Consider the following 20,137-nt stretch of genomic DNA (forward strand, 5'->3'; position numbering starts at 1 on the left):
GGAAAAGAGTTCCAGTAAAAAGAAATTAAGGACAACAACATAAGAGTTTCAGTGTTGTAAAAACAAAAGAGTTCCAGTATTGTCAAAAACAATAGAGTTCCAGTATTGTATCATTACGAATGTAACTTGACTGTGTTGAGGTTAAAATGTGAAGTTTTATACTGTATGGGCGCAATATAATTGTTTACTATCAACAGTTGGAAATTTGAATACTAATGGGCTGCATAGTTTTGTTATAGCATCCTGGGTATGTTTACTGCTAAGAACTTTATTAAGCGTGGGTGTGAAACGCATAATGTAAAAGATAAAAATTTATTTGTTTAACAGAATATATTGCCCTATTTTTGCACTTAAAATCCTGTACCTTGGAGTGCTTTTACACTAACGTTGTGTTGAGTGGTTAAAGTAAAAGTCACATTTTTCTCATTGAATGTATAAGTGTCATGTTTGGGACATTTGCTTACACGTACAAAAGAAGGAATATGCAATATGCTTTAATTGATGTTTTATGGGCATTGCCTTTTCACCTTGATTTTCCACTGGAGGAGGATCCCTTCAAGGACTGTGGGAAACACGGGTTATGGTTGGGGATGTTTGCATAATAACTGTCTAATTAATATTTTCCTGTGTACAGTGTAATGATGCTGGAGATATGTTAAAGGTTTAATCATCCTCCAGAGTGGGGGTAGTGTTGCAATCTCAGCCCCCTGGCGACTTATTGGAAAATGCGTATGTGTGACGTAATGGGACAGGTGTGTTCTGGGTAGTAAAAACCAAAGTGTAGCGATGGTAATCAGTCTGAGTCTACGGTGTGAACGTGATGGTAGCGCAGTCCATTCTCCAGCCGAACGCTAGCAAGCAAAGTGCCTTTTATGCCCGTGAATGTGTACCACTGTGAAGTAATAAAGCCCGAGTTCATTGCTGCAACCACCGCCTCGCTGGTCAGTTCTTCGGAGCTGTTAACCCGGACCACTAGATGCAAGTTACCTGCTACGAGCCAAGTTATTAGCATGAGACCAGCTCGCTCCCAACTACGGTTTGGAGCGTGGAAGCTGTGAAGGTAACAGACGGATCAACACCGTCCTTGTTGTTTTTTGCTTCAGGATGAGGAGTTTCAGAAAATCCCCTCCATGAAATAGAGTTTGTCTCGGGTCAGTTCATGAGGTCGGAGATTTTATTGAACTAAACTCGAGCAGTGTAACGTCAGATGACGTCACAGAGACAGGTGCAGATTGGGGGGGGGGGGAGGCAGCTAGACTGCAGTACTCATTTTAAACACTAGGGGGCAGAGTTACATACTGCTCTGTTAAAGAGGGCCTAAAGAAACACTTGTTGCAAAAACACTTTATTAGAAGCACTTATCAGAGTTCTGACTTGAATCTTAACTAAATTGCAATTTAGTCATTTTACAACACATTTACGTTGTGTTCTTCACTGCTTGGAGCTTATTCTACATCATCCCTCCACAGACTAAACCAAGAGAGCTCCAACGTTTCCAGTAACCAGTATGTCCAGCAGCTCAACAAAGTGTTTCAGGTCTGTACATGTGCAACAGTTGTTTTCACATCTAATCAGTTCACAACAATTACCATGCTGCACTTTGAGACCAATGAAATTCACCGTGTGTCAAACATGGATCTGATATTTGGTTTTAAGTGTTGAAGAAATGACTCCACACAATAAGACTCAGTTGACTCAGATGGCTTACGTTGATGAAAGTTTATACATCAGATGAATACTCCGGAGGAGACATGATTCAACATCACACTTCTGTACTCGTGTGTTGCTCAATCACATCTCCCGAACTTCTCGAAAGGCATCGCATATATCCTAAAAGACATTATCATTATCAGGGTCACATTGACCCACCTAGACTAAACTGTGACGTCTGGAGCAGACAACAAGTCTACCAAACATCCTTACAGATATCAGGAAGAACAGCTGACACTCTGTAAGCTGTACTTGGTGTTTTAATAACAGCTGAACTCTGTCAGGTCTGACTGACATTAGAGAACAGTGAATAAACATAATGACATCTGTACATTAGAATCTAAAGAACGACAGAAATTCCACCACAGATCCTCCCTGTTTGATCACGAGATCAACACTAACTACCCAAACCCAAATTATTAATTTAGCCTGAGAAGGTCTGCAGATATGAGCTTGCTTACACCATTGAACACATTCAGATTTTTTCATTTAATGTCAAAATCAAACAAATCAAAGACATAGTTTCAAATCACACACTATACCTTATTAATTATCCTAACAGGTGTCACCCATCACCTCTACAGTATGATCATCTAGGAATTCTGCCTCCGGGCCAACACAGGCTTAAAACTATAAGTCATAGGTTTTGTTAAAAAACAAACTATAAATCATAGGGTCCCTTGAACACCCAGTGCATTCAGGGAACTACAGGGCAGAGGTCACAGATCACCTACTTACCTACAAACAAGAGATCCAAAAACCCGTTCTAGACGAACATTAGGCATTTCCACAATTTTCCATAAACTTATTTTAAAGGGTGATAAATCTTTAATTAAACATACTATTTGTTAAAAACACCTAAAACAACTTGAATCAAAATGCAATTAACCTAGATTTTAAACACAAATACACTCAGAAATATGGTTACATATTCTACTTCAATTATAACAGACAATCATTACAATTCATTACTTTACAATAAAGAGTTTTCTTTTTTTTCTTTTTTGTTTTGTTGAAATCGAATGTCCTTTTCCAATAGAAACGCAATGTTCAAGATTTTCCCGACATGCCCGATGGCAATAATTGTTCTTCACCCATGTACTTTCCACACAGTGAAAAAGGGCGTTGAACTACCTTGGGGCCGTACTAGAGAGCTGACCAAGGCAGTTGTTTGTCCCACGTCGATTCCAGTCTTTTTAAAAAAAATTAATTACCAACATAGCATTTATTCAAAATACACCACTAATTTATCTTCATTCAAAATATAACATTCAATTATTATTAAATGTGATTGTCAAAATAGAAACAAAACCTAGAAAAATTTAAATCTTAAATTCAAACCTTAAACCCTAATTTACATGTATGTTTAATTTGAAACAGGCTCTCTCCCTCCTCCCTGTTGATCACTGCCACTCACATATATCAATCTTTATTCAGTGAAACATCATCTTCTTCAATATCAGGGTAACCTGGGGGAACCCACTCTTCACAAATGTAAGGCCTTTGTTCATGATTAACTGGCATGAGTTCAATATTATTATCAATAACAACCTGAGAGGCCTGGCTAATAGGTTTAACAGCACATGGAAAAATGACTTTAATTATAGTTATCAGACATACTACTAAAAATAGAATCGCCATCAAGGTAACCACAAGAGTGGTTAGAAATACCAGCACCCCAGGAACCCAACAATCCTTTAAAATCCCCAAATTGAACCCATGGTTTTCATGCAGTTCTCTTATCCCTTGTGCGGTGTCGTGTACCATATTCATAACATCAGTAGTAGCATCAGAAATATAGGAACAACATTCAGTACCAATAACTTTGCAGGTTCCCCCTTTTGTAGCTAGGAGGAGATCAAGAGCCATTCTGTTCTGCATTACCACGTTTTTTAACCTCCTGAAGCTCTTTGTGTTCAGCTAGCATAGCTCTACTAGAGGCGTTAAGATGATTCTCCAATACTTTAGATAATGCTTTAATTTCCTGCTGAGACACAGAAACACCATATGATGGCAAAAGGATGCTCGCTGCCTCCTGAAACCCAAATATTTCTCTTTTCTGTCTATCCATTGGTGGATGCAGCGCAGCAATTTCTTTAGATTCTACTTCTCTAATCATTGGAACTAAGTAGGCCAAATAGCAGATCCCTTTTAAATGTTTGTATGGCATGCAGCTATAAGCTCTATTACCACAGATCAAATACACCCTCTCAGGGAGAGGCTGCTGTTTTATACTAACATTTATAACCGACTTACAAGAACTCCGACCCAAATCTGGTCCGTTGCTGTCTTCTATACCTTGGAAACATAGAGGAACATCTTGCAATTCATGTGTGAGAACTGGAAGAATGTACTTAGAGCAATCACGTGGAGGTGTTTTCTCTTCTGAAATCATAACTGAGCAGTTGTGCAAATTTACTTTAACCATAAGGAATGCTTTTGTACCTTGCCAGGGTTGGACTTCAATTAATGCTTCAGTTAATATTGAGGAAATATAAGGCTGTGGAACACAAATATTATCTCTAATCAAGTCTGTGCAGTTAGTTTGAACCAATGTTAACTGTAACTTGTATTGAAAAGCTCATTTAAAGTTTAATTTCACCAAATTGATTCGCAACAAAGCAGTTTGATTCATTCCTGGGGGTAAATAGTAGGTGTTCACCTCTTTAACTGTATCTAAGGCAAAATCCATATACCTTGAATATTCTGTTTTAACTTTTGGATAAGCCGGTGAATAACAATTATCTGCACCTTTTTCCATTCTTGAACCTAAATCATTCCAGTCAAAAAACACATACTCAACTTTGGAGAATGGAATAGATGTGAACATAGGAGAATACATTGATTTTGGCAGATTTTGACACAACCAACAGTTGCTGAGATTATGTTCACGAGCATAGTCTAACATTAAAAGAACAGCTGAGTTGCCCTTATCTGAATTCAAATTACCTTCTGCGGTTGACACAGCTTTCTCAAGTGTCTGTAATTCAGTATTAGCCTCAATGTCGGCTTCTCCATGTGTTTGTATCAATGTCGGTACCAGTACTCCTCCTTCTTCATTAGGAAAAATACACTCATGTTCTGTACCAGGATACAATTGATAACTTACTTCCCATTGTGAACACTCTGGAACTCTTTCCAATTGCTGTGTGGTGAAACACCAAAGGTAAGGTGTTTCCTTCAGTGGTCTTGTCGGTGAGTACCTTACAGTGACAGAATTAAAGGTTGTCCGTGTTACCTTAAGCCGCTCTGTATCCAGGACCCCCCATGTCCATGTCCCATTTGAATCACGCTCTGGGTAGGCCAGCCGGCAGTTACCCTCTCGACATCGATTTTGAGGACATCTTATATATATACGGGATTCACCTCTCTTTTCTGTCTGGAGAGGGGTGAAACAGAATCAAGATGAACAGTCTCATCAGGTTCACTTCCGTCTTTTCTTCTCCAAATACTTTTCACCGAGTCTTTATTCTCATTAGATTTCATTTTCATCAGAGTGGTGCGTCTCACGTCTTTGCTGAGCTCAGAGATAGCCATTAGTCCGTTTACATCCAGCTTGTCATCAGCTCTACGCACTCCTGAGTGAATACGAGAGCCCTCGTACTCATTGTGAGGCCCTTCTGCGCCCCTGCTCCTGACGTCCAGATTAGAATCACCAGAGGTCGTTTCCTCTGCTCGCCAGCAGAGAGTGACCCCCAAAATGAGAAGTGGGAGGAGGCTAGCTAGCCCTCCGCCTTTAGTTAAGTTCCTGCTCCAGAGGGAGCATGTCGGCAGCGGGATGCATGAACCCATTCTGCCTTGCCCTCGACCTTAAGGGCAGTTCGGGTGACCAGTAGCACCTGGAAAGGCTCCCTCCACCTAGGAGAAAGAGATACGAGAAAGAGATACCTCGTCCGAGGACATAATTAGAACATAATCTCCACACTGAAAAGGATAAATAGGGTTATGTGAGGATTTGGAAGCCTGTCAGATACCTGTAAATAAATCAAACTTCATTAGTTGTTCTGTTAAGTATTTCACATATTCAGACATGAATTCATCAGTCCATAACAGTCAAAACTTCACGAGGGCTAAACCCTTTAGTTGTGTTTAGTGTGCTTCGATACTCTATTAGATACTCTATTAATACTTTAAGGAAATTACACCGTTACAGCAGCAACTGCAATCACATTCAAGACACCACACAAAACAAACAAATACCATTTAGGCACATAAAACAAGACGTAAAACTACCAAGAATACTAAGATCAGTTTTAAAACTAGACTAAATTTCATAGTTACAAATAAAATAAAATAGTGTACAAAATTATTTCACAAATTTCAGATTGGTTTCTGCATTAGGTCTGACCTGGGGGGGTGGGCTGGTTTCAATTACCAAATTACAATCATGATCATCTTCAAGCTCTGTTGTTGAAGCAGTGCTAAATTTATTGGAGGAGAGCGTCTTAGATTAATGTGAGAACTTAAATGATCTCTTCATAACCTGACCTGCGTACAGCTGTCATGTGTTGGGTGGCTGAGAAGTTTAGAATGTTAAACCTAAGTGTGGAACTTGCACAATACAGTCATTGGCCAGTACAATAGGATCTGATATTGTTCAACCTGACACAGCCAGGCATCCCAAGGACAACCGGCCCCAGGTTAGACGAATAATACACCACTGGACGGTAATGTGATCCATGCTTTTGCACCAAAAACACCAGAAGCAAATCCTTCCTTCTCACAGCTGTGTGTAGTCCGGCAGCCCCACGCGGGAGCTGAGATAAGAGCACTCTTATGATCTCGGAAGGCTGAGGACATGTTTTAATTCCATTGCACAACAGAGGGTGTAGCATGTCCAGTGGAAGACCTCAACACAGAGTCCATTCCAGCATACTCAAAAATCCAATGACGACAGTAATTTGTCATTCCCAGAAAAGATATCAGTTCTTTCTTCGTCCCCGGGGGGGGGGGGACATGTTTGCAAGGAGGTTGACTCTCTCAGGGGACAGCAGCCGCTGTCCCTCGCGTAACACATGTCCCAGGTATTTAACCTGAGGCTGACAGTACTGCAATTTGGTCAGAGAAGCTCTGTGACCACACTCAGCCAGTCTTTCCATCAGCAACACAGAGTCAATTTGGCAGGCTTCCCTCGAAGGTGAAACGATCAACAAATCATCAGCATACTGCAACAAGGTACTTCCACCAGATAGTTCCAAATCATGCAAATCACACCTGACACAAAGCGCATAAATTAACCAGTGATTCCGAAAATCCCAGTGGAAGCCTGGTCCATGTCAGCTTTCAGCCTTTGAATTTAAAACAAACAGATACTGGCTATCTGGATGCAGAGGAATGGAGGAAAATCTCAATTTACATCAATGACATTTGAATCTGCAGGCATTGCTGCCAGAATGGAAATTTACATCCGACAAAATCGGAACTGAAGGCACAACAATGTTATTTATAGCTTTGAGACCTGCACAAACCTCAATTCATCAGGGCAGCCTGGCTTCGGGTTTGGCAAAATGGGAGTGTTACATGGGCTGATAGTTTCAACCATCAAACCTTTATCAAAAGGGATGGAACTACAGCATCGAGTCCTGTAATTGATTTCTTTGAGGCAGAATGTATTGCCTAATATTTGATAGTTTCGCATAAGCTTTGAGTTTAACACTATGAGACAGTGTTTCAGATTCTCTGAAAATTCCAGAAAACCAACATAATTTAACTTTTAAACAAAAGTAAATCAAAACTTTCTATCTTAACAAAAAAGTCCAATCATAAAAAGTAAAAACTGGTACGTACTGGGAAACACTGACACAGACATACAACATCTAACATCTGACAACTAACTCACAACAAGCGGGAAAGAACACTGAGACTAAATAGCCACGGGGTAAACAAACACAGGGAAAGACAATGAGGGCAATCAAGACTGGAGGGAAAACACACAGAAATGAAGAAAATACAAGCTAAGACACACTTGGACAAGAACTACAATATGAATCACAAAACACTGAAGACACAGAGAACTCAAGAATTCAACAATACTCCCTACAAAAGAGAAACTTTCCAAAATAAAAACATGAAATACAAAAGCCGAAAGACTAAACTAGGAACTTTAAGACAAAAAATGTAATTTAACCAAGCAACACTAGGATAGATAGGCTTCAAAACAAGGAAACCTAAACTCTGTCATATACTAAAATATATACCAAAATAAAAATGAAATAAGACCAAATCATAACAATCTGTGTTAACACTAGTCTGTCTGTTCAGAGCCTCTCTCGCTCTCTCTGTTTGAGTGAGAATGCTTCACTTCCGGGTGCTCTGTGTGTCTGTGAGAGTAACTCCACCTCTTTCTTACTGAGTGTCTGTGACTGTCAGCCTGTCCTGTTCTCTCTAACTCTCTCTTTTCTGACGAATAATCCCAGCTTGGATTACCGTGACATTGATTGACATTAGCAATCTCTAACTTAATGTTTTGTCATTCAAAAGACCCATGATATGTCCATTCTAACTTTGTCCATTCACACATGAGAGATGACAAGGGAGAAACGTACTTCCAACCTTTCTCTCTTCCTACAACTCCTGCAGGCATATCAGCAGGGTATATCTGACTGAAATGAGATGTTTCATGTGTGATAAAATCATCTCTTGTCTGTATGTTGGAGAGTGTTCCACCTAAGGGTGATGTGCTTTTATCTGTAGCAGCATTGTGCGTGTGTGGATGTTCTGTGTGTTTTTGTTTATCTTTATTTTTAACATGTTTGTTTTGAGATTCAGTTTTATTCTCTGTTGTGGACTGATGATTCCCCATCGTGCATAAAGCAATTATAGCACTAAACAAAACCAGGAGCAGCAGGCAAAATTTCAGCTTTGCATGTTCAGAACAATGTATATGTTTTTTATAAAAAAACGTAGTAATCACTACCAGAGGTAATCACTACCAGAGGTAATCACTACCAGAGGTAATCACTTCACTGTGCACACAACTGTTATGGCTCTGATGTCCCTATGACGACAGAGTCTTACGTCCCGCCGGACACAGATTTCACCTACTGGTCTTACCTATATCGACATTAGAGAACAGTGAATAAACCTACTGACATCTGTACATTGTAATCTAAATAACTACAGAAATTCCACCACATTAAGATTTAGTTTGATTTAATTTTCTGGTCCAGGTTCTCCGGGGGAACGTCATCGACTTTGTGGAGGAGGAGCTCAATAAGTTTCAGGAGGATCTGCGTAACCCAGAAATGTTTGAGAGTCCGAGGGGTGTCGAGGATGAAGGGATCAGCAGAGAGGCATTTCGAGAGATCACAGTGGACTTCCTGAGGAGAATGAATCAGGATGTGCTGGCCGACCTGCTGCAGAGGAGTAAGAGGATTTCTGAAAAGATTTTAGATGCTGGATTAATGATGTTTAGAGGTATAGGCAGAAGTGTTTCCTGCAGGAAATTCACCAGGAGGATTTAAATCAATTTATTTTTTGTTTCTGAAACTGTAGTTAAAGCAGAGGGTGCATGTTGGTAAGACGTCCGCCTCGACTGTAAAGCGCCGCGGGAAACGTTGGTATGAAACGTGTCACATGTCATTTTCAGATTGGGTTTCCACCAAAGAGCCGTAACTTAGCTCAACTGTGATCCCGTCTTTGTGTGTTCATATTGATTCTGTGACGGCGTGATATTGGTGGCCCAGTCTTTGAACTGTGAATTCACATTCACATTACTGTTAGTACCTGTGAAGACGGTACAAGGGGGGATACCTCGTACCCCCATAACGCCTCCCCAACATTCAGATTGAAGGTGAAGTGTCACAGGGACGTAAACATCGGCCTTGAAATGGCGGTCTGAACAGGGTTGATGTTCGCTTTCTTCTGGGGAGTCTAACTGTCATATTCTTTATGAATAACTTATTGGTCTTATTTGTTGTTTCTTCATTCAGGTAGCCCTTCTTCAGTTTGCAAACAGAAACTCAAATCCAACCTGAAGGAGAAGTTCCAGTGTGTGTTTGAGGGGATTGCTAAAGCAGGAAACCCAACCCTTCTGAACCAGATCTACACAGAGCTCTACATCACAGAGGGAGGGACTGGAGAGGTCAATGATGAACACGAGGTCAGACAGATTGAAACAGCATCCAGGAAACCACACAGACCAGAAACAACCATCAGACAAGAAGACATCTTTAAAGCCTCACCTGGAAGAGATGAACCAATCAGAACAGTGATGACAAAGGGAGTGGCTGGCATCGGGAAAACAGTCTTAACACAGAAGTTCACTCTGGACTGGGCTGAAGACAAAGCCAACCAGGACATACAGTTCACATTTCCATTCACTTTCAGAGAGCTGAATGTGCTGAAAGAGAAAAAGTTCAGCTTGGTGGAACTTGTTCATCACTTCTTTACTGAAACCAAAGAAGCAGGAATCTGCAGGTTTGAAGAGTTCCAGGTTGTGTTCATCTTTGACGGTCTGGATGAGTGTCGACTTCCTCTGGACTTCCACAACACAAAAATCCTGACTGACGTTACCAAGTCCACCTCAGTGGATGTGCTGCTGACAAACCTCATCAGGGGGAACCTGCTTCCCTCTGCTTGCCTCTGGATAACCACACGACCTGCAGCAGCCAATCAGATCCCTCCTGAGTGTGTTGACATGGTGACAGAGGTCAGAGGGTTCACTGACCCACAGAAGGAAGAGTACTTCAGGAAGAGGTTCAGAGATGAGGATCAGGCCAACAGAATCATCTCCCACATCAAGACATCCAGAAGCCTCCACATCATGTGCCACATCTCAGTCTTCTGCTGGATCACTGCTACAGTTCTGGAGGATGTGCTGAAGACCAGAGAGGGAGGAGAGCTGCCCAAGACCCTGACTGAGATGTACATCCACTTCCTGGTGGTTCAGACCAAACTGAAGAACATCAAGTATGATGGAGGAGCTGAGACAGATCCACACTGGAGTCCAGAGAGCAGGAAGATGATTGAGTCTCTGGGAAAACTGGCTTTTGAGCAGCTGCAGAAAGGAAACCTGATCTTCTATGACTCAGACCTGACAGAGTGTGGCATCGATATCAGAGCAGCCTCAGTGTACTCAGGAGTGTTCACACAGATCTTTAAAGAGGAGAGAGGACTGTACCAGGACAAGGTGTTCTGCTTCATCCATCTGAGTGTTCAGGAGTTTCTGGCTGCTCTTCATGTCCATCTGACCTTCATCAACTCTGGAGTCAATCTGATGTCAGAAGAGTCTTTGACCTCCCAGGAGTGTGAAACAGGAAATGGAGAAACTTCAGTGACACACTTCTACCAGAGTGCTGTTGACAAGTCCTTACAGAGTCTGAATGGACACCTGGACTTGTTCCTCCGCTTCCTCCTGGGCCTTTCAATGCCAACCAGTCAGACTCTCTTGTGAGGCCTTCTGACATCGACAGGAGGTTCACAGACCAATCAGGAAACAGTCGAGTACATCGAGGAGAAGATCAGTAAGAATCTGTCTGCAGAGAAAAGCATCAATCTGTTCCACTGTCTGAATGAACTGAATGATCGTTCTCTGGTGGAGCAGGTCCAACAGTACCTGAATTCAGGAATTCCCTCCGAAGATGAAATGTCTCCTGCTGAGTGGTCAGCTCTGGTCTTCATCTTACTGTCATCACAAACCGATCTGGCCGTGTTTGACCTGAAGAAATACTCTGCTTCAGAGGAGACTCTTCTGAGGTTGCTGCCTGTGATCAAAGTCTCCCAGAAAGTTCTGTAAGTTTATTCATCTATAAATGATCTGCTATTTTCAACAGAAAACAAACTAGTCTACCACTTGTGAAAAAACTCGGGCTGTCAGCATTAACGCGTTAATCCCGATGCAATTAGGGTCCAAATTGAAAGAATCAATTTAATTAAATCACATTAATCTCATGTTATTTTGTCCCTTCAGGCTCTCCGTAGATACTCGTCCTCAGTGTCTCCCTGTAGTCTCAGTGATGTTAAAGAAGAACACTGCTGCATCTTTGAACGTCTCATTTCACTTTAACAAACTCTCAGACAGCTCAGCTGACGAGTCCAAAGTAATATCCACCTTATGACATCACACAGCCCGCCCGATTTATCGGCCAGTCGATAATATCGGCCGATATTAGCATGTCCAGTGACTATCAGTATCGGCTAATTTTATCTCCGATATGTGCCGATATTACTCGATTTCTTCACCATTCAAATAACATTTCATTTGAGTTTCATTGTATTACACGAGCAGTTCTCTGTCACCAGCAGAGGGCGCTATATGGATTACAATAAGCATCATCACTCTGCAGAGTGTCGAGCGGTGATGCACGTACATGCTCAGTTACTTTCCACCTGAGTGACCTTCTTGTCTTCATTATGAATCTTTTTAAAGTGTTTGATAACTGAGGGATCAACACATTAAATGTGTGTATCTATATCTACAGATCGAACAGATCTAAGAAAGATATCAGCCGATATATCGGTATCTGATTTTTTCTCTTCCTAATATCGGGTTCTAATTAGTATAAGTGACTGACTTTAAAATGCTCGACCATTGAACCTCTAGCTGGTGTGAACATTCAAACACACGGATCTAAGAGCCGTGGATCCATTTCTTGAGTACAAGCAAAAAGTGGATGGATGGATGACGGATGATTTTCTGGTAGAAATAAATCAACACATTTTCATGTAGACTTAAAGAAAGATAAATAAAGCAGAGAACAGGAACAAACGTACATTACCTAAGCATCCAGGAAGGCAACAGGGAATGGAAGCTTCACAGGATCAGGCTAAATCAGAACTTACAGCCATGAACAAACTGAATTTGCAGAGCAGTGGAAACATGGTTGCAGACATAGCGGGTGACATGCCCACATGTAAGGATCACCTGTTTCTTATATTTGGTCATGACACTGAGTGACTCCACCTACTTCTCTCTCAGGGAAGCTGCAGGCTTGAGATTTATAACATATATATTTATAACTTGTTTTCATACTGTTTTCTCCCCCAGGCTGAGTAGCTGTAACCTCTCAGAGAGAAGCTGTGAAGCTCTGTCCTCAGTCCTCAGCTCCAAGTCCTGCAGTCTGAGAGAGCTGGACCTGAACAACAACAACCTGCAGGATTCAGGAGTGCAGCTGCTTTCTGATGGACTGGAAAGCTCACATGGCAGACTGGAAACTCTTAGGTCGGGTTCTAGCTGTTTGAAAATGATCAATCTGACATCTTTTTATGACTTCACATTGTATTAATTTGAATCTACCTGTGGATGTCTCCCTTCAGGCTGAGTCACTGTGGTCTGTCAGAGAAGAGCTGTAAAGCTCTGTCCTCAGTCCTCAGCTCCAAGTCCTGCAGCCTGAGAGAGCTGGACCTGAGTAACAACAACCTGCAGGATTCAGGAGTGCAGCTGTTGTCTACAACACTACAGAGTCCACACTGCAGACTGGAAACTCTCAGGTCGACATTCATGGTCCCATTTCATTGATGACACTTGCAGTAGTTATAGAGTCAGGATAATCCTTTCTATGGAGGTGAAATCTGATGACCTCCCACATGTGATGTTTTTGTGTCTGCAGACTGTCAGGCTGTCTGATCACAGAGAAAGGCTGCAGATCTCTGGCCTCAGCTCTGACCTCAAACCCCTCCCATCTGAAGGAGCTGGACCTGAGCTACAATCATCCTGGAATCACAGGATTAACGCTGTTGACCGGTCTACAGGATTCACAATCAAAGCTGGACACTCTCAGGTATGATGAGATCTTTGTCTGTCTGGGTCATTGTGGATGTGAGTCACACACGGGGTCAAACACTGAACTATGAGCGTTTAGTTTTAGAAGTTATGAGTAAAAATATAAACAAACATTATTATGATTATTAGAAAGGTACAGTTCATGCAGGAGCACAAACACAGGCCGAAACATGGACAGCCTTCATTAATGAGAAATCGCAGTGTTCTGACAATAAGACTCTATGGGTCTGATTTACTAAAGGTTTGCGTTTCTTAAAACTTGTGCAAACTTGATACCACCAGCAAACAAATGTGCTGTCTGATCTGCTAACAGCGTGCAGTGAGGATTGCGTCTTTATGAGCAAAACAACACGCATTGTCCATTTAGTACGTTTGCCTTAATGAATATGCAATATGTGACGGTGTCTGAATTTAACACCTTTGAAAAGAAAGTGTTAATCGACCAGTGTTACACACAACAGGCTGCTGTTAGGAGGAGACATAGGCATAATCAAAGAAGGCATACAGATCGTGTTATTCCCCACACATGTTAATAAGTTTGGAATGACAGCAGGAAACACCATGATTAAACTATTGTTGCCTATTTGAACAAAACTGAACATTCACAGCTTCTGCATTCTAAAGAATTTCAACATTGATATTTATGTCGTCCTATTTCCCTCTTTTCACCAACATTTTATTTTAAACTGGGGATTTCCTTTTTCCTGGGTTGCGCGTCCCTCCCCAGCTCGCCCCCTCTGGTGCGCTCCTCTCCATAAAGCGCTCGTCTACAGCTCGCTGTAAGACGCTGTAAGACGCTTGGATTGGGGGACCTCACCACTGCTTGCACTGCTTGCTTCGATACCTCTTTCCAGAGCCTTTATGTCCGATCAGGCACAGCGCTGGCCAGCTGTCAGGAGCACAACAATGTGCTGAGTGTCGCTCCTGAGCGCCACAGAGGACACAGCTCGCACCTCCTGCACAATGTATGACAATTCATTCAAAAGATGAAGAAAAGAGAGGCCCTGTTTAATGCCGAGGTTTTCTTATAATCCAAATGTTCTTTTTGTAATATTCAGATGTATGTGCTATAACTCGTTCATTTGCCTCTTCCACTGATACTTGTTTTGCGCTTGCAGTCGTCCTGTTTTCATTCCAAACTCTTCACGACGTATATCAGTTGCTCTTATGTACTTCTGTTGTAAAGATAAGTTTGACCAACTTCCCTTACACCGTGCTCAGGCCCGGCTCGTCCTGGAGCAGTGTGAGTGAAGGCCAGCGGGGAAATGGGGAGGGGGAGACAATCATGCTTAAGAATGGACAACTTTGCCCTTAGAGATTCAGTTTTACGTTACAATCAAACCCTGACTGTATAATCAGACTGACTGTTCATAAAAAAATGTTAACCTGGCTACGTGACCATCAAGAAGACGCTTCAGCCGCGCTCTCCTCGACTGCTCGACTCCTCGTCTTTACAAAGTTACAGATGATGCACACATTCTGAAGTCAGTGTCTAATGAGAGGAGGGAGAAGCGGGCTGGTTGAATATATTTAATATGAGTGATGTAATGTCCATGTTCTGTGGTCACAGAGGATGTGTTAATCTGCCCCCCCCCTCTCTTTCAGGTTGGAGCCTGCTGGAGTCCAGTGGTTGACACCAGGTTTGATGAAGCGTGAGTGTTTTTTTAATATTTGTCACATATTCACAGCGTATTTAAAATGAGTCACTACAGCTGTTTGAATATTAAATGATTGTTAATAAACTCCTGATTACATCACACTTATACTATAATCATTGACACTGGAGCCATAGCTTGGTATTATCTGCTGTGTTGTTGTTGCTCTGTCTCGACCCATCTCTCATCTATCCCACTTTCTCGGTTCATCCGGTCACGTCAGCTGCTTGTTCACCAATGAGCTCAGTTCGGCTCGACGTTTCTGTCGGTTGAGAAGAACGTGTTTCCTTACAACGCTGCAGAGCGCTCGCTCTTGGTGGATTGATGTTTGTACGGTCTAAAGAAAGGAGGTTCTACAAACTCCGAGGCCCCGTTTACACGACAACAATCATAATAACACGTTAACCTTTCGTTGCCTTTTGGCTGTGTGGTTACACGACAACGCCATTTTGGGTGTGCAAACGTTTTTTTTTAAACAGCAGCTTCTCCGTCGATGTGTAGACTGGAAAAACGCTGTTTCTCTAAAAACTTAGACTTAACCCACATCCAGTCGATAGTCATGACCGAGTAGGTGGACTACAACAACAATGGCCGACGAGTTCTGTTTGTCAGAATGTCGACTGTCACGTCTCCCAGTCGACATTTTATTAAAGGAAGAATTTTCAACTTTTTGATCCAGTAGATGTCGTCCTTGAGCTCCAGCATGAAACCAAAACAAACTGCTGTTAGGCCACGCCTCCTCCATACTGAAGCCTCCGCTCTCCTCCAGAGACACACCTCCAACCCCCCTCCACTCGTGTTCACACGCAGGAGTTATCAATCAGAACTCACCTCAAATAATACGAGACAACTGAAGTCCACCTCCGTCTGTGGGAGCTTTTCTGTTGAAAGTTGTGAACGCTCCGCCCTGATTTGTGAGCACAGAAAGCGTGAGCTGTGGTCGTGCGTCGTAACGATTCAGTCATACAGTATACGCCGGCCTTTGCGCCTCTTTCTTGGGTTTGAGTGACCTCCCTTTCTGGAGCAGGAAACGCAGAGCTTCCTTCACGTCAGGGGGAACAGACTCTGGGTCTACACTAATCCTGCTTTCTAACACCGACTGTCGCTCTTTTGAAATGTGTCTTGAAATTGCTTCTGTTATGGTTTGTGGCTACGTTAATGAAAATCCATTGATTGAGTCCGTCAGTAATCATCGATGATCATTTCATAACGCCATCTTTATCGTGTCTCGTTCTCTTCTTCAGATTCCTGTGAACTCACAATTGACACCAACACGGTAAATCACAGTATCCAACTGTCTGACAACAACAGGAAGGGGACACTTGTGGAGGACTCTGTGTTATATCCTGATCATCCAGACAGATTTGACTGTCCTCAGCTGCTGTGTAGAGAAGGTCTGACTGGGCGCTGTTACTGGGAGATTGAGTGGACAGGAGGAGTGGATATATCAGTGAGTTACAGAGGAATCAGAAGGAAAGGAAACGATGAGTTTGGAAGAAACGATCAGTCCTGGAGTCTGAGCTGCTATGATAATGGTCATGAAGTTGGCTACTCTGTCCTTCACAATAACATGGAGACAGATATTACCCGCCCCTCTATCCCCTCACCCTCCACCACGTACAGAGCAGCGGTGTATTTGGACCACACTGCTGGCTCTCTGTCTTTCTACAGAGTCTCCTCCGACACACTGATCCACCTCCACACCTTCAACACCACCTTCACTGAACCGCTCTATCCTGGGTTTATGTTCTGGCTCAGATATGAAGGTTCCTCTGTGTCTCTGTGTCGTCTGTAGAGGGAGAGTCTCCTTCTGTTCACTGCTGATCAGTATCACCCCATTCAAGGCTCTCCATAACCTCCGTCCCCTCTGTACCTCTCTGATCTCCTTCATAGCGACACACTGACCCTACTCTCCGGTCTTCCTCCTCCACGCCGCTCTCTGTTCTTCCTGCCCGCTTAACCTCCATCATGGACCCGCCGTCTCTGGAACTTTCTCCCACCAACCCTGTGACACAGACTTTATCTCGACTTTAGAATCCTGTCTCCAAACTTACCGTTTTAGAATCCCCCCCGCAGGACTAACTATCGTTCCTGGGGGACATGGCCTTCTCCATTGCTGCTCCCACCCTCTGGAATTAACTCCCAAACCCCCCCCCCACTCTCCATCTTCAAGAAATCCCTAAAAAAAAAAAGAAACAACTCTCTTCTTCACCTCCACGTGATTGCTCTAAGTACATTCTTCCAGTTCTCACACATGAATTGCAAGATGTTCCTCTATGTTTCCAAGGTATAGAAGACAGCAACGGACCAGATTTGGGTCGGAGTTCTTGTAAGTCGGTTATAAATGTTAGTATAAAACAGCAGCCTCTCCCTGAGAGGGTGTATTTGATCTGTGGTAATAGAGCTTATAGCTGCATGCCATACAAACATTTAAAAGGGATCTGCTATTTGGCCTACTTAGTTCCAATGATTAGAGAAGTAGAATCTAAAGAAATTGCTGCACTGCATCCACCAATGGATAGACAGAAAAGAGAAATATTTGGGTTTCAGGAGGCAGCGAGCATCCTTTTGCCATCATATGGTGTTTCTGTGTCTCAGCAGGAAATTAAAGCATTATCTAAAGTATTGGAGAATCATCTTAACGCCTCTAGTAGAGCTATGCTAGCTGAACACAAAGAGCTTCAGGAGGTTAAAAAACGTGGTAATGCAGAACAGAATGGCTCTTGATCTCCTCCTAGCTACAAAAGGGGGAACCTGCAAAGTTATTGGTACTGAATGTTGTTCCTATATTTCTGATGCTACTACTGATGTTATGAATATGGTACACGACACCGCACAAGGGATAAGAGAACTGCATGAAAACCATGGGTTCAATTTGGGGATTTTAAAGGATTGTTGGGTTCCTGGGGTGCTGGTATTTCTAACCACTCTTGTGGTTACCTTGATGGCGATTCTATTTTTAGTAGTATGTCTGATAACTATAATTAAAGTCATTTTTCCACGTGCTGTTAAACCTATTAGCCAGGCCTCTCAGGTTGTTATTGATAATAATATTGAACTCATGCCAGTTAATCATGAACAAAGGCCTTACATTTGTGAAGAGTGGGTTCCCCCAGGTTACCCTGATATTGAAGAAGATGATGTTTCACTGAATAAAGATTGATATATGTGTGTGGCAGTGATCAACAGGGAGGAGGGAGAGAGCCTGTTTCAAATTAAACATACATGTAAATTAGGGTTTAAGGTTTGAATTTTTCTAGGTTTTGTTTCTATTTTGACAATCACATTTAATATTAAATGAATGTTATATTTTGAATGAAGATAAATTAATGGTGTATTTTGAATAAAATGCTATGTTGGTGTTGGGGGTTTATCAAGTCAACTTTGGTTATATTTTTTAATAATTATATTTAATTATTATTAATATAAATACCAATATCATTAAACTATGTTTAATCAACTCTTGGGGCACCACCCTGGAATCAGGGAAATATAACCAAAATATCACTCAAATCAGTCTCAAATTAGTTACTTAATTACTAATATTATTAATAATTAATAACTATATTTAATAAATTGAAGGCGTGAAATCAGTACACAAAGCCCTCACACCCAGCTTATATCACAATGCAAATACAACCAGTAATCACAAACAACTGCTCTCTTAAATTATAACAGAATTTATTTAAACAAAGCAACATCAATCCAAAATCAATGAACTTAACCCACCGTGACACAGGTGTGTCCACCCCTTTACACCTTGTGGGCAGTTCTTCAAAGTGCTTAAATCTTAATTTTTACCCATAAAGTCCCTAAGTGACATCTACTTAACTTCCTGGTGCAGTCATGTGACTGTGCCTTCATTGGTGTACCAGTGACCTCACTTCCAATATGGCTGTGCACCAGGTTAACACGAGACAAATCCAGCTGATTTTAGAAAGCTTGATTTGTGTGTCAAAGGTATGTTTCAACCCAAAAAATAATGCTTTTGTTAAAATAACATGTTCTTTCATACATTAGACCTGTTTTTAATACATTTTTTTGATAACTTGATATAAAGGAAGAAGAGAGAAGATCGCTGTGACAAATATGTCACATCAGGCTTTTATTCTTAAATAATCATGGAAAATCCCATGTGACGTATTAGTCACAATCAAAGAAAATGGTAGAAAATTGCTCAATTATTTAAGCCCATTCAATCATTTTTAATCAATATATTCTCTAAAGTTGAAGTCAAGGAATATTCAAACAAATATGAACAAAAAATCTCACGTGAAATTCATTAAACTAATTAATAAAAATGAGTTAAGAAACTTTTAATGAAAAAGTTTGTATGTCATTCCCAAAAATGTAAGTCAGCATTGAAAGAGACAATTGATTAGTTACACAAACAAGTCAGATGTTTTATCCTATTTTAATCCAATTTCATTATATTTTGTTTGTAGTATGGATAAAAAGAAGCAGCAATACAGTCTTCAGGATGCTCTGAATATCATCACGGGAGATGACAGCGATTTTGAGGGATGTGAAGATAGCTCAGATGAAGATCCTGATGGCCCTGATTATACCCCCAACAAAAAAGACATGGAGACTGATGAGTCAAGTTGGTCAGGTGATTCAGACGTTGGCGAATCAAGTGATTTGGATGAACAGCAACCAAGCATGAACCCGAGGCAGCAAACGACAAATGTCCAAAGAAAAGAAAAGGAAGAGAAGAAAACATTTTCCTGGAGGCAGAAATCTTTTGAAACACCTGATTGCACATTCGAAGGAGAGAATGCCAGGCCACCAGACACTCTCCATACTCCTCAGGAGTATTTCAGAAAGTTCATCACAGCAGAAATGCTCCAGTTACTGAAAGAACAAACAAATTTGTACAGTGTACAAAAATCTGAAAGGCACAGCAATGTTAACACTACTGTGAAAGAAGTGGAAATACTCATTGGCCTCTATCTGCGCATGGGCCTTTGCCAAATGCCTGGGAATCGTGCATACTGGGGAAACGACACAAGATGTTCCATGGTGGCTGACCACATGTCACGCAATCGTT

The 20,137-nt window shown here is 41.7% G+C and overlaps 1 protein-coding gene across 1 annotated transcript in view; it reads left to right on the forward strand.

The window, feature by feature from the left end:
- The window catches only part of LOC132981573 (protein NLRC3-like), a 46,229-nt gene extending 27,760 nt beyond the window's left edge, over positions 1-18,469 (forward strand). The window contains 8 exon segments of the mRNA XM_061047509.1: positions 1,470-1,536; positions 8,880-9,075; positions 9,642-11,442; positions 12,698-12,871; positions 12,967-13,140; positions 13,260-13,430; positions 15,038-15,084; positions 16,332-18,469. Coding sequence (XP_060903492.1) covers positions 1,470-1,536; positions 8,880-9,075; positions 9,642-11,442; positions 12,698-12,871; positions 12,967-13,140; positions 13,260-13,430; positions 15,038-15,084; positions 16,332-16,882 — 3,181 coding nt within the window. The 3' untranslated portion in view covers positions 16,883-18,469.
- Positions 18,470-20,137: the final 1,668 nt, after the last annotated feature.

The sequence above is a fragment of the Labrus mixtus genome, chromosome 10, assembly GCF_963584025.1.
Source record: "Labrus mixtus chromosome 10, fLabMix1.1, whole genome shotgun sequence".
NCBI classification, from domain to species: domain Eukaryota; kingdom Metazoa; phylum Chordata; class Actinopteri; order Labriformes; family Labridae; genus Labrus; species Labrus mixtus.